Genomic DNA, 15,502 nt, shown 5'->3' on the forward strand with positions numbered 1-15,502 from the left:
CATACATGTAAAATCATAAGCACAGTCATTTCCTTAGAAGTTTAACTAAAACATGATCAAAAAGCGGATGTTACTGTCTTTGCTAAATTGAAACAAAACATATTTTTTCAATTTGTTTCCTCTTGGGGATTCCAGACATTAGTAGCAATACTTAACACATATAGTGATGGTCATCCACTAAACTAAAGGTGTTCTACAAACATTGAGTAAGCAGCAGTATTCTCATTTTATAGAGAGGGAAACATATGGACAGAGGAAGCAATTTGCTCAGGTCACACAGATGTTTGGGTCTAGACCCAGGTCTTATGACTCATTTCTGTGTCCTATCCACTGGATGACAGTACCCCCCTTCTTTCATCTTCCACTACTTGGTAACATAGGATACAATATTTCTGTGTTCCAAAGCCATCACACTGAAATAAGCCCATAAACTCCAGTAGGGTTTTGCCTCTTCACTGAAAATGGTTATTTACCTTTAAACAAAGCCATCTCTTAGCAAAGTTTCAAAATGCAATTCTAAAAACCAATGGATCCATTTGGGGCTTTTTGCAATGGGGAAAAAATATTTTACTGCCCTAGGAGCAGACCAGGAAGCAATTTCTGACTCAGTCATGATGTTTCCCTGTTTCCCCCATAGTATGTGCTGGCTGGCAAGTCTGCGAGAGTGATGGTGATTGGTACCAGAGCCATGGATTTGCCCATTTCTGTACCTTTCAGGCATTGTTTCAAGCCCCTGAAAAGGTTGCTTTTCCCCTAGCACAGCTACCAACAGCATGGGTAACCAGTGCATGGGAGTGAGTGGGCACAGGACAGCCACAATCTGGATGTAAGCCAACAGCCTTGTAACTCTTGGTTTGTCTGATGGACTTCACTGAAGAAGTAGTCAGTTAGCTCAGCTCCTCCAAAACTATGTATAAGACCTCATCAACTCACGGTTGGCTGGCTTGGTCTATGTTAAGACAGAGGGACAACCAAAAATAAGTGTCTCTTGTATTTACCTGTGTCAGTCTCTGGATTTTCATGTGTAGTCACTTCCTTAAAGAAAAGATATAAATGATCTGTCAAATACAGCCAAAATCCCAAATAAAATTAATCTTCAATGTTAACTTAGTCCCCAATGGCCAATTCTCGACTGCAAAGTTCAGCATGAGCAATCTGCTCTGATTGAATGGGGTTGTACAGCATCAACATTGGACTGACAAAGCCATCTAAAGAAAACTTGCACACTTCCTGCTCATGCCATGCCCGTCTATTATACTATACTATGCCATACAATTACTATCTTACATGTGCTCTGATGTTTAACACTATAAAAATTAAACATACTATATAACCATAAGCATATTACTAAAAAGGAATGCTTACAATTTGTGAGGCATTCAGATTTTCATCTCTCTGCATCACAGGCTGGACAACCACATTTAAATCATGAGACAGATATTCAGCAGTAGTAATGCAGGGCACATCTGGGACATTCACAGATATTTCAAGCTGCAAAAATCAAAGTTATTCCTATTTATTCAAAAAAGAAAGCTGTCTAAAACTTGCAGGAACACATAAGAAAATGGCTGTATATGCACATGATGTAATACTATTTTCTTCTAAACCAAATATTAAAATTAGTATCTAAAGTAATCTATGATTTTGGGAAAGTGTCTGGATTTAAAGTAAATTATGCCAAATCTGAAATGCTAGCTGCAAATTTGCCAGACTCTGAAAAGTCATTCCTCCAGAAAACACTTGGGTACAAATGGGCAACAAATTCTATACGATTCCTGTGAATTCAAATTTCAAATAACCTAGAAGAGCTCTAGGATTTTAATGTCAAATCACAACATCAGCAAATGACAAACGATCTGGGATGCTGGTGGAAGTATGCAATTTCTTGGTTGGGAAAAACAGCCAGAGTGAAAATGAACATTTTGCCAATAGTCTCTTTCTTGTTTCAAAATCTTTCTGAGATTATCTCAGATAAAACCCTAGCAGGAATACAAAGGATGTTAGAATGTATATGGAATAAGAAAAGATCAAGAGGAAACCCACATCCCAGGTGAGTACCAGGTTCAAGTCCCTGATCTGAATCAATTCAGACTGCCCAAAAATTCAGTGCATGGACTTGAACTCGACAACATATTAAATATGGATGTAGGAGACACAGGTTCCAGACCCTGCTCTGAATTAGGCTATTCAGGGGGTGTTCTCTCTCACTAATCCTGCATCTGAGAAACCTTCCTGACAAAAAAGTTTTCCCAAAACTAATACGATTCCTCAAAAAGTTTCAGTTTTGACAAATCAGCATTTTCCAACAACAACAACAAAAAAACATTTAGTTGAAAAATTCCTAACCCGCTGGAATTTACCAGTTGACTTGAAAGGGAAAAATACTGTTATGAGCTGGATGAAATCTTGTTATGGACTGAGTTAAAACCTTTGTCGAAACTGATGCGTGTACCCACTCTTCTCTTAAGATAAGTGTTTCTTACAACTACGGGACCACACCTACAACAAGGCCTAATAGAAACAAGCACCATGTGGGCAAGGGGGGTTCCACTGGGCATTGTGTCCAGGTGGGTGGGTGAGATGGGGTGGTGGAAAGGCAGAATGCACAGAAACTGAAGGTATGTCTACACAGCCGATGTTAAAGCACTACCGCGGCAGCGCTTGAATGTGGCTGGGTAGTCGCGGCTCCAGCGCTGGGAGAGACCACCCCCACGAGGGGAATAGCCACCAGCACTAGGAGCACAGCTCCCAGCACTGTAGCACTATCTACACTGCCACTTTACAGCGCTGAAACTTGCATTGCTCAGGGGTGTGTTTTTTCACCCAAGGAGGGGTGGAGAGGGACACAGACAAGCAGCAGCCAGTAAGCACAGTGAGACTGGGAAACACTAGAGAGAGCACTTTTGGGTCTGGCGTTGGCTAAAGAGGCTTGCGGCTGTAAACTAAGGTTATGTCTATGCTACGGACCTTACAGCAGACAACTGTACCGCTGCAGCTGCATCGGCATAAGGTCTCCTGTGTAGCTGCTCTATGCCAGCAGGAGAGTGCTCTCCCATTGGCATAATTAAACCACCCCCAACAAGAGGCGGTAGCTATGGCGGCTGGAGAGCATCTCCCACCAACACAGTACTTTCCACACTGGCACTTTTGTTGGTGTAACTTATGTCAGTCAGTTTTTTCACACCCCTGACCAACAAAAGTTTTGCTGACAAAAGCGGTAGTGTAGACAAAGCCTAAGAAACTACTTCTTTTGTTCTTGGTTCCTCCTGTGTTCAGAGAAACAGGAATTTGTGCATTTTCTGTAAATAAACAAAACTGCATAAAAAAATACCCAAAACCAATTTCTACTCCAAAATGGAACATTCGCAGGGCCCCAAAACTTTGACTAGTTACTTGAGTTGATAAGGGGCAACAGTACTATGTACTAGAGATGGAGCTGGTAGAACCGCCTATTATTAAGACTGTCCAAAATTTCCCATTATAAGACCCGGTTTTCAGTGGCTTATAACTCAGCTAAACGTAACTGTTCCAGCTGAAATTTTCCATGCTAGGTGCCTGCCCCAGGCTGACATTTATTTAGATTTTTCAAGTTTCAGCAAAAATAATTCAGACATTTCAGAGAATGAGATTTGGGAAAAACACAGTTTTGACAGGTTAAAAAAAAATAACCATTTTGTTGAGAAGCTCTTATACCTCCACACTTTGAAGCAGGGATTTGAAATTTGGCAAGGACTGCCTTTGAGTCAGGGAAAGGCTTTTTGCTGTTGTACTGAAAACCTGCTCAATTTGGCCAAGCTATAAACTTAAGAAAAATTTCCATCTGCACAGGCTCAGTAGACACTTGCTAGAATCTGGCAGGTAATTTCTCTGAATGTTCTGTCTGCACTGAGCATGCTCCATCCCCTCAGAGTTCTTGTGCGCCAACCGGACCATGCATCCACCATCCCCACAAAGCAGCTGAGAATGCTCCAGCCCAGTGTTGCAGGGACTGAGCAGGGCTCTCTCTGCAATTGCTTCTCTGGGCTACACAACTGAGAGCTAAGAGAGTCTCTCCTATGCTCTTACTGCTCCTACTCCCAGGCAACTTGGAGAAGGAAACATCTGACTTGAATGCAGAGGGAACAAGAGTCAAAGTGGTGGCTTATTTTTTGTGGGTCTGTTTTCATTTTTTTGGAAGGAGGGTGGGGGTGCAAGAAGCCAAGGAAGTGAGGAGAAGAAGGAAGAAGACTTGACTTGCAGAGCAAAACGATTGGCAGCTGTGGTGGAAAGATGACTGACTGGGAGAAGGAGCTGGGGGTCAAGTCTGGGAGTGGCTGGGCAAGGAACCTGGGACCAGGACAAGGAGCAAGGGAGCAAGACTGGAAACTGAGCAAAGAGACTAGGATGAAGAGGCAGGGGAGGAGGAGAAACGGGACTGAGATAAGGACAGGGTGGAAGGGACAAACTTGAAGGGGTCAATGAGGGAGTGGGGCAGAAAGGTCCATGACCACAGAAGCATACTTCCCTCCAGAACCTAGAATGGAACCAAAAAGATTTTTGAGTCTCAACATTCTTCTGATGTCAGTAAGTACACGTGAAACCCAGTGGCAAAGTGTCTCTCTGTCTCATCTCCCTCTAGTGGTTGGTCCACGGAGAATGACAGCTTACTACTGCTACCAGTTACTCTTAGCTCAAGTGGCAGAGAGTTATGATGTGGCCCTAAAGGTTCCAACCCAGCTCATGACCCATGTGAGTGTCAATGGTTTGACATGATAGAATTTGTTTTCTGTGGGTTTTTTTTTAAAAAAGCCTAGAAAAAATAATATGTGGTCATGTAATTAAAGATGATTATGGTGAACTTACTCAAGGGGCCCAAATTCAGACTGCACAGGCAACTTTAATTCTAGCATTTTCTAATTTTGGGTGCTTCACTTTGCAACCTTAACATTCTTTTAACAGTTTTTTGAGTGCAATACATACATTAATTAGAATGTAAATATGTATAATGTCATGAGACAAGATTGTTATGGTCAGGTATGTTTCTTGAGAGAGCAAACAGAAGAACACAGGTTGCTCTGATTCTGACACTCAAACATGAAATTGAAACGTTTGCATCCATTCTGTCTTAGGCCGCAAGCTTGCAATGTACTCTGCAAAGGTGGATTCCTGTGCTCACAGAGAGCCCCATTGAATGAAACAGGACTCACCCAGAGCCTCCCACACAATACTCATTGCAGGACTGGGCTTTAGGCTAAGTTCCTTGAGCAGCCTGAACCAAGAACACATGCCACAAATATTAATGCCACTCCACCACCAGTCCATTTGTCAATTAAACAAAACAGAAAAACTGCTGACCCACAACATGTTTGTAAAATAAATTGCTATTGTTACTACAACTCAAGCGAAGGCAAGTGTGAGAAAAGCTGGTGGCAAAAGGAAAGACTACACTCCAAAACACCAGAACTCTACAAAACAAGTCAACATGTCATACCTCTTCCATGGTTTCCTCAATCTGGACAGGAATAGGTTTTGGAGATCGAAGACCTACAGGAACAAACACTGGAGCTTTGTTTACTTCTTCTGGTGAAAAACATTCATCTTCATCATCCAGCTCAAATTCATCTGCATCATCTTCATCCTCCTCTTGAGAAGCTCGGAGGGTCACCAAGGTTACCTTTGAACTCCCATGTTCTTTCCCAGATCTCTTGCTGTGGGCCGTTTTCAAGCCTTTGCCTTTGGTAATAGTTGGTTTAATCTTTCGACGTGGTTTTCCCTTTTCACAGCGATCAACTTCACATTCAGAGGCAGAAGAAGTTCTTAGCTCAGATACACGTTTTGGCAGGCCTGCCTGTTCGGATGACCTTCTAGGCTGCCTTCTAAATGGATATAAAAAAAGAAATTCACTTTTTAGTAAAATAGCAATATTAAACATAAAAAGGAATTAATGTTACAGTCGCAGTGAACTCATGTGGTAATTGGTATTATGACCAGTGTTGAGACATGATAATTAATTACGATCATACACTGGGAAAAATAAAATCAGTACTTTCCTTGGTCAGCATTCCCATTCCTTTGTGAATGTTCCAAGTACTGATATTGTATTGTGGATATAATTAGTTTCCTTATCTTTTAACTTCAGGCAGAAATACTGGAAAACTGTGCTGTGCAGTGAAATTTAAAGGACCTGGTAATTTATGGCAATAGCGAGGAGGGGATTGTTTCCTTTTTATTTTGGAGAATCAAGAGTGCGTGCGCGCATGTGTATTTTACAATCTGTGAACCCTTCAGCAGGCAGCTTAGTCAAGAAAGAGCCTATTCTCCACACTGACTTTGCAGGAGAAAGACTCAAGTACAGTTGGGTGACAGAAGTGGTCAAGAGTTTTAAGATGAGAATTCCATCCATGAAAAAACATCTGGGGAATAAGTATGAGTGCGCATGCCCACACACCCCCATCCACCCCACATCAGAAGAGTGGGCAGACAGAAAAAGTGAGAAACTTAACTATGGGATCTTAGTTGGGCTAGTATCATTATTAAACCCTTAGTTACTTCACCTTATCAGTTTGTCTGAGGTCTTCTCCTGAGCATAAAGAGGCTGAGAATCTTCCTCTTGTTCTATTTGACTTTCACTCTCCGACAATCTCTCTGGAGACTGGAATTTACAGGACTGCCTGCTCCTTTTAGGAGGCACTGCCTCAATACTGTCTGCAGACTCTTTTTTCCGTGGAACCTCTGTGGAGGATGCAACTTCTACTAAGTTACCAGATGTGTGCTAAATAGACATGAAGACAATGACTGCCAAAGTAAGTTTATATTTGATAGTGGACAATGCTATACTAATGGTATTAAGAGTTTTCCATTATCTCTAAATAGATCCTTTCCAAAAAAAAAAAAAAAAGCATTAGTCAAATTCTTGAACACAATCCAAAACTGTAACCTCTGCTTCTTTCTTAGACAACCTTTTTCTAAGCTAACCTGGCTGCCCAGCTGAACCAGAAGAGCACTTGAAATAACTATTGACTACTGCTCCCAGTTGTGTTTTAGGTTTTTTTGTACAGCCGTATAACCCTTCGTACTCAACTTCATGTTACTGCTGCTAATTGCCACACCTGTGGTGGCCCATGCCAAATTACAGCAATCAGGAAGATTGACACTCAGGGCCTACACACTTTCTAGATCAGGGGTCAGCAACCTTTCAGAAGTGATGTGCCGAGTCTTCATTTATTCACTCTGATTTAAGGTTTCACGTGCCAGTCATATATTTTAACGTTTTTAGAAGGTCTCTTTCTATAAGTCTATAGTATATAACAAACTATTGTTGTATGTAAAGTAAATAAGGTTTTTAAAATGTTTAAGAAGCTTCATTTAAAATTAAATTAAAATGCAGAGCCCCTCGGACCAGTGGCCAGGACCCAGGCAGTGTGAGTGCCACTGAAAATCAGCTTGCATGCCACCTTTGGCACGCGTGCCATAGGTTGCCTACCCCTGTTCTAGATCCACCTAGGAAGAGGAAACTGCTTGTATTTTCTGACAAAGCAAAGACAGTGGGATTAGGAGAATGAAGGATGGTTTCTTCTCTGCCCTTGCATGAAATGAAGAGAGAATGCTACAGCAATTTAGATGAAGTGACTTAAACAGAACAGTAGAATCACAGAAACGGAGGGCTGGAAGGGACCTCATGAAATCATCAGGCCTAGCCCCCTATAAAGGGGCAGGGCCAAGTAAACCTAGACCATCCCTGACAGTTATTTGTCCAAACTGTTCTTAAATCCTCCACTGATGGGGATTCCCTTGGAAGCCTAGTTAATACCTGGAATACCTTGATAGTTAGAAAGTTTCTCCCAATATCTAACCTAAATCTCCCTGGCTGCAGATTAAGTCCATTACTTTTGGTCTTACGTTCAGTGGCACGGAGAACAAATGATCACAGTCCTCTTTATTACAGCACTTAACGTATTTGAAGACTTATCAGGATCCCCCTCAGTCTTCTTTTCTGAAGACTAAACATGCCCAGGTTTTTTTGTTTGTTTGTTTTTGTTTTTTTAAAACCTTTCCTCATTCAGACATACCAGAAAGTTTGCCTAGAGCAGAGAGATCCCTACATTAAGTGGCCACTCCTAGCATTTTGTTGTTGCTGTTTCCTTCAGGAGCTCTGCTGACATAGAACCCTTGAACTTGTTCTTCCGAGATGATGGCAAAAACCCATTAGCCATTGAAGTTCCCTGAGAAACCTCCACCATAAAACCCAGAAAATTATTAGGGGGTGAAAGAATAATCTTCACTTTATCCAGTAAATCACAATCTCAACTAGTCATCGGTTGGTTCAGTTCAGTAAGAACATCTCACTTTTTAAATATGTATCAATAATTGTACATCATCAGCTACAGGCCTTTGGCTGGAATAATTTACAGGCCCAAAATATTTAGTGAATCTGTCAGACGGCAGGGCTTCTCTTCAGCTTGCTAAGGACTCTCTGCCATGCCCACAGTCTCTTTTAACACAGTTTTATTGTCCAAATGTATCAAAACAGTCCCGCACTCAGCTCACCCTTTACATCTCAGGCTCTCACTGTCTCCCATTCCAGGGGACTCTAGCAATTCTGCTGCTTCCTAGCTCTCTCAGCCAGTTTGACACCCCATCCCCCCGATCTCTCGCTGACCCTTTATAGACCCAGATGCAGCCCTGCCCCCTTAATTGGCCCAACTGGCACAGAAGCACCGGACCTATTTCAGTTACAAGGGCAAGCCATGCTGTGACAGAATCATATACTGAGGAGGAAATAAAAAAAGTCTGAGTTGTACATTGCAGACAACAGAAATAGAGTGAAGCATCCTATGTCTAGGGTTACCATATTTAAAAAATAAAAAAAGAGGACACTCCACGGGGCCCTGGCCCCGCCCCTTTCCCACCCCCGGCCCCGCCCCAACTCCGCCCCTTCTCCAAAGTCCCCGCCCTAACTCCCCCTCCTCCCTCCCAGCCACGCGAAAAGGGCTGCCCGAGCGCTACCGGCTCCATGGTTTGCCGGACAGCCCCCAGACCCTGCGCCCCCAGCCGGTGCTTCCCCAGCGCAGCTGGAGCCCGGGAGGGGAAGCGCCCAACCGAGGGCGCAGGGTCTGGAGGCTGCCCGGCAAAACGTGAAGCCGGTAGCGCTCGGGCTTCGGGCAGCCCCCATGCCTCTGGACCCTGCGCCCCCGGAGCCCGGGAGGGGAAGTGCCCGGCCGGCGGTTCAGGGTCCGGAAGAACGGGGGCTGCCTGAAGCCGGTAGCGCTCGGGCAGCTCGGCTTTAAACAGAGCCGAAGAGTCAGGGGAGGAGCACAGCAGCCGCGGGAGGGGAAGTGCCCGGCCGGCGGTATTTTTCCCGGACATGTTCGTCTTTTTGGCAATTCCCCCCGGACGGGGGTTTGATTACCAAAAAGCCGGACATGTCCGGGAAAAACCGGACGTATGGTAACCCTACCTATGTCAGCTCAGTGCTATCCCGGAAATAAAAATAAAAAATAAAAGCCTCAACAGGTTGCCTGAATTATGTAGTTCCACATTCACTAGTATTTAATATATAAGCCACAAAAGACCTTGTGTGCATACATACAGATTTTAAGCAGTTGTGGTTATGAACAGCTGCCTTTATTTGTATTGTTGAGTGTGTAAAAGACACTTATTTACATTTGCAGGTAATGAAATTACGGAATATTTAAGTGAATGAAGTCACTGATGGCAAATCAAAATGTAATGCAGTAAAACATAAAAGATGAAACATTTTCTTTTAAAATACTTCTAAACTACGTAGGCTTTGTGCTCGTTATTTTTACATCAATTCACCACTGGCAATGAGATTCAAAGAACCAATTTAACCTCTGATATCCAGAAAGTAGATTCTCCAAAATCCATAGGTCATAAGAAGAAGAAAGCAGAAGAAAAGAATTCATTCACTGACGTAATAGGCTGACCTAGATCTGATGTTCAGTACTTACCAGTAATGAGGTTAGGTTTTCTGATTTTATACCACATGATACCAGACCTTCTTCCGTATTTGTAGCTTCAGTCTTTTCCTCAGTTGTGTTTTCTCCCTCTTCAAGGGCTTCTTTCTTTCTTGTTGCTCTAACTAGGTTTGGCTTTGGCCTCCGTAAATGGCCCCTCACTAGCTGTGCAGGTTTTATAGCACTTGGTTTACTTTCTTCTCCAGAACTGGACCTAGGAAAATATTATGATTGTACATATTAGTAGTCACCGACCATTAAAATAGCTTTTGCAAATCTACTGTACTAGCCTAACTATATGTAACATCTGCACAATGTGAACCAGGAAAAAAAAGTCGACTCCCATAAATGTTAATCGCATACAGTATTTTAAGAGGTCCACTCAGGGAAAAAGGAAGATATGAAAAGGGAAATTGCCTGCACATCATTTTCAGTGGTGGATGTTTCAGTTTTCTTTGTGGCAGTACTGGGTTTTTTGAGGGGAAGGGGAATGTTTGGGGGGGGGGGGGTGCAGGAGAGGACAAGCCACTGTGGGCTCAAGGTGCCCAAAGCTAACCCAAGTGCAAGTCGAATTTTCCCCCCCCCCCCCGAACAAATAGATAGCGGATGAAAAGATGTCCTATTATCATCATTTGTTTCTCTTGGGACAGAAGAGGGGAAAGTCTTCTCTGATACTAGGGTATTGGTAATGAAGAGTCTGAACTTATTCCATAAAATTGATTTGAGGGTTCTGAAGATTGGAAAGTTTCTGCAATTAGAAAAAGAAAGAATCCAAGGTCTGGCCAAATTAATACGGAGGTACGTGTTACTGATGTAGAGAAAAATCGCATCTTGGCATGATGCACTGTCTAATGACTTAAAGCAAACAACACTGGCCAGTGGAGTAATATTTTATGGCAAACAGAAGCAGGATAACATTGCAGGAATTCAGAATGTAATCAAATCAGGTTATGAGAAATCTGATGAACTGGATAAAATGAAGGGTTGGCATTCATCCCTACCTCTGATTTTGTTGCTTTCACTATGGCCAAGAGGCTGCCAAGAAGTGGTCCTTCAGTCTGGCTATATTAAGAACTATACAGATTACAAATGCCTCTTCAAACACAAGGAATAAATCCTTAAACTAGTCAAGGAGGTTGGCAAAATTAATGTAATAGCAATGGTAGCAGATGTCAGGGCTTTGCAGGTCAACATCCCATAAGAGAAGAAATAAGTGAATCTGGATATAGCATGAATACGACTTGTTCTTTTTATACATACACAGTCCTTGATCAGAGGTGGGCACAAATGGCATGCAGACAGTCCCAACTTTCAAAGGCCTAAGCCTAAACATCCATGCCTGGTTCCCACAGAATAACTATGCCTCAAAAAGTGGACTAGTTGGTGACATCGAGGCAGAGAATAAACTCCCTTGCTGCTTGCCACAGCTCCACCAAAGGGACACATACAGGGAAAAAACAAACAAAACCAAACCAAAGCTAAACAATATTATCAGGGCAATTTTCTTCCAAGATTAAAAATGTGCTCGCACAGCAAGAAAACAAACTTTAAGACTATGTAATGGTGCCACCTGGTGATCCCTGCCATAACAAAAGTTATATATTACTGATAAAGCTTTATAATACTTACAATTTTTAAACGTGAATGGATTAGTACAACAGTGTTTTAAAGACCATTCATTTATGAAATATGAACGTTACCTTTCAGAATAATTCGGAAGCCTGCTCTCAACATCTGTAGACATACAACTCTTTCTTTGATCGCTCTGATTGTTGCAGCTCAAAGATTTCTCAAGGGAGCAAAGTTTTTCTGATTGAATGCTTCTTTTTGGTGAGGTGACCCCACAGGAATCTGAACCATCTTTTTGGGCCAAATCCACTTCAGCCTTTAAATTATTTTAGAATAGCAAAAATATTAATATTACATATGGTATTTGTAAAGAACAAAAAAGCATTCTGAGTCAGGGATGGCTCTAGGATTTTTGCCGCCCCAAGTGGAAACAATTTTGGCCGCCCCCTCCCGCCCCCCCGTTTTTTTCTTACCCCACCCCCGGCCCCGCCTCAGCTCCGCCCCTTCCCCAAATCCCCAGCCCTGCCTCCTCCCCCCCAGGCTCTCAAGCCTAGGAGGGAGAGGGAGAAGCGGCGCACGTGCTACAGCCACTCGGAGTCTCCCCCTCCCTCCCAGGCTCTCAAACCTGGGAGGGAGGGTGAGCAGCGGCGCGCAGATCAGCTGTTTCGCGCGCCGCAGCCGCTCGGGATCTCCCCCTCCCTCCCAGGTTTGAGAGCCTGGGAGGGAGGGCGAGCAGCGGCATGCAAATCAGCTGTTTCGCGCGCCATGGCGCACGAGCGGCAGCAGCGGAGGTGAGCTAGGGCGGCCGGGGCACATTTTTAGGGGCGGCATTCTGGCGCCGGCCATGCCGCCCCTAAAAATGTGCTGCTCCAAGCACCAGCTTGTTTTGCTGGTGCCTAGAGCCGGCCCTGTTCTGAGTTATTATCCATAAATTAATCTGAATCAGAACTTCTTTCTAAAGGCTTTAAGCATCTTATGGTAACTAGTCATTGCTGCTATTCCTTCAATAAAGACAAGGCAACGTCTAGGACAGGCGTTCTCAAACTAGGGGTCGTGACCCCTCAGGGGGTTGTGAGGTCATTACATGGGGGTTGCGAGCTGTCAGCCTCCACTCCCAAACCCCACTTCGCCTCCAGCATTTATAATAGTGTTAAATTTTTTTTTTTAAATGTGTTTTTGATGTATTGGGGGGTGGGGGGTCGCACTCAGAGGCTTGCTGTATGAAAGGGGGTCACCAATACAAAAGTTTGAGAACCACTGGGGAAAATAAAAAACATCCAGTACTCTCCTTTTTGATCAGTTACTAGAGGTCTCTGAATAAAAACATGGCAATAACGAATAGTCTGTAATGCATTTAAAATGCCTGTGCATTTTAAACATCGAGTGTCATGAAAATATCTGAAATTTCAAAATGTCTTTAGTTTTTAGGTAAAGAAACAGGATAAATCTTACCATTTGCCTAATAAACATCTAGGCATTTGTTCTGTGTTCCTGAGTGGTTTATATTAAATTGTAAGTATCACGCATAAGGATAAAAAAATGATTTAATTCATGCCTAGTATGTGGGTTTATTAGCCTACTTAAGCAGTTTCTTCATAAAAGCTGCAGGTAAAAGACAGGTATCAATAAGCATAAACAAAAAGATCTCAGTAAAATTCTCACTTTTGGAGAGAGATGTACATCAGAATCCCTATGTGGTAAAGGGCTCTCCTCTGCTTTTCCTGTTTCCCCTTCAACTGGAGCAGTAACTTTTTCTGCCACTGGCTCTTCTTTCTTGCCATATGCCCTTCCCAGGTTTGATCTAGCCCTCTGGAACCAACTCCTCATTAGCTGTGCTGGTTTGATAGCACATGGCTTATCTTCTTGGGAACTGGATTTTTCAGTGCCAATGATTTAAAAACAGAAAATGTCACATGGTTACAATTAATGGAACCTGTTACTGCACTCATTGTTAACAGATTTTTTAAAATCAATACTTATACAAAAGAGTTACAATTTTTTTCCATGCTGTGCCTTTTGGTTTAAGATCAGGAAAATGTGCTCCTTTAGCATTTACAGTTTCTAGTTTTCAGCATTTGGGGAGTAACTCTGAACATGTAACATAGCCAAAGCCCAGTGTCAAGATTTTTCTTGCTATTATTTTTCTGCTGTGTGTCATACACATCACTGCTAGCTATTTTCATACTACTAGGAAGTAGCCCAAGCTGAAAAGAAGCGGTGTGAAGGGAATCAACAAATTCTGGCTTTCTAGATACCTAATTTCCAGAATTTAAATATTTAAATCCTGGCCATGCTTGTGTGACAATACTTCTACCTGAATGTATCAGTTATATGCAAACCCTTTTTTGATTCTAAGGGTTATGGGTGAGAAGGCCTCATAACTTGGTCTTAAATTGTGACACTAACAATACTTCATGTTAATTCATAATGAATACTAACAACATTAAGTTGCAATTGTAAATAGAAACTAACATGTGCCTTATGCGTCTTAATTTAAAAATAAGATGTAAACAAATCCACGTATTGCTTCTGTGATGAGAAAGGTTGCAATATTGCCAATAAAAATTTAGAATGTTTGAAATTGTGCAATGATTTAAAAAGCACCACAATGAAAGAAGCACTCCAAAATTTATTTTGTTAGTCCAACCCCTTTGCTTGTAATTGGTCAGGAGCTAAGAACCCCAATACCTCAGGTTAATTAGTGCCCTGTTATTTCATTTTTAACATAGAGGTGCATCAATAACAAGAAGGGAAAGTGAGGGCATTTCATTATAGCTACTCTGGTTCCAGGGGTACTCAGATTAGGTTTTCAATCTTTCTGAATTTCTTATAAATAAAAGAGAAGAGATAACAAAGGAGTAATAATTAAGGGCAGGAGCAAAGTATTTGAAAGATGGTGGGTCTCTAGAATCCCACCATTACTACTTTACTTCCCTCCCATCTCCCCCAATCAAGATACATGTGTCAAGCCAACAGATTCCCCTTGCCTGTGGGTACTGGAAAAATGTGACTTCCTCTGGAATCCCCAAAAGGAACAGCCACATGCATTGTTCCCTGGCTCCAAGGATAGAATGTGTTGCCTTGCAAGTGCTGGCAAAGGCTAAGAAGTTGTTTTAAAGAATTAGTGTTTCTGCAATGTTAAAAAAGTTTGTAGAATTTCTTGTGGTTTGAAAAAAGATCTATTTAAAGTAAGTATTTTTGGAGGTATTCTTTTTCTATAAGAGGCATAAAATTGTTGGAGATCTAGCTATTTTAGTTATTTATGTAATCAGGAACTTTAGTTTTTCTGTTGCTAGCAACACTAATAACATCAGGGAAACCAGTAACCAAACACATACTTAGTACTTGCATTCACCTAGACTAACAACATAAGAATACACTGGGTCAGAGGAAACAAATAAGGACTTTGCCATTAACAATACTGGAAATCTTATCTGAAAAAACATGCAAGTATTAATGTATTAGACATTTATATGCATTTGGAAAAAACTACCCCCAGGAAGACAAAACTTGGTAGGAAAGAACTTTGAACTCAAATATATTCAAGACAGCCCCACAGAGAAACAATATCAAGCACCTGGGCTCAACTAAAGAAAGCCACAGAATAAAAATGTTAGATGCTAGCACTGAAATAAAGGACCAGAGAGAGTTGGAAAACATTGGGAAGAAAGGTACTGATACATGCACAGGGATCTCATTTGTACAATAGGTAAATGTTTGCATGAAAAGCTTTCAAACTTGTTTCCTAAACTTCAGCTCACCTGCTTTGTTCATCTGACACATTTTGGTAAATATCAGGCACTGGAGATTCTCCTTCTGGTGTCTGTTTCTCACAGCCCAACAACTTATCTCCTGAAGCTTCAGAAGAGACAGCTTCATTTTCACCCTTTGGCTTGTGCTGAAAATATAACTATCATCAATAGTGGTCATGTACTGCAAACAAGTACTAAAATGTCCCATGTTTTAAAATAGGATTG

General features: G+C 42.1%; 1 protein-coding gene across 1 annotated transcript in view; it reads right to left on the minus strand.

The window, feature by feature from the left end:
- BDP1 (B double prime 1, subunit of RNA polymerase III transcription initiation factor IIIB) overlaps nucleotides 1–15,502 on the minus strand; it is a 72,770-nt gene that overhangs the window by 19,625 nt on the left and 37,643 nt on the right. The window contains exons 23-30 of the mRNA XM_026649145.2: nucleotides 15,287–15,423; nucleotides 13,188–13,395; nucleotides 11,657–11,841; nucleotides 9,951–10,170; nucleotides 6,534–6,751; nucleotides 5,471–5,855; nucleotides 1,366–1,491; nucleotides 999–1,035 (exon numbers count right to left, since the gene is read on the minus strand). Of these exons, the coding sequence (XP_026504930.1) occupies nucleotides 999–1,035; nucleotides 1,366–1,491; nucleotides 5,471–5,855; nucleotides 6,534–6,751; nucleotides 9,951–10,170; nucleotides 11,657–11,841; nucleotides 13,188–13,395; nucleotides 15,287–15,423 (1,516 nt within the window). The remainder of the gene's footprint in view (nucleotides 1–998; nucleotides 1,036–1,365; nucleotides 1,492–5,470; nucleotides 5,856–6,533; nucleotides 6,752–9,950; nucleotides 10,171–11,656; nucleotides 11,842–13,187; nucleotides 13,396–15,286; nucleotides 15,424–15,502) is intronic.

This window comes from Terrapene carolina, unplaced genomic scaffold (genome assembly GCF_002925995.2).
Source record: "Terrapene carolina triunguis isolate 2854851 unplaced genomic scaffold, T_m_triunguis-2.0 Scaffold69, whole genome shotgun sequence".
In the NCBI taxonomy this organism is placed as follows: Eukaryota; Metazoa; Chordata; order Testudines; family Emydidae; genus Terrapene; species Terrapene triunguis.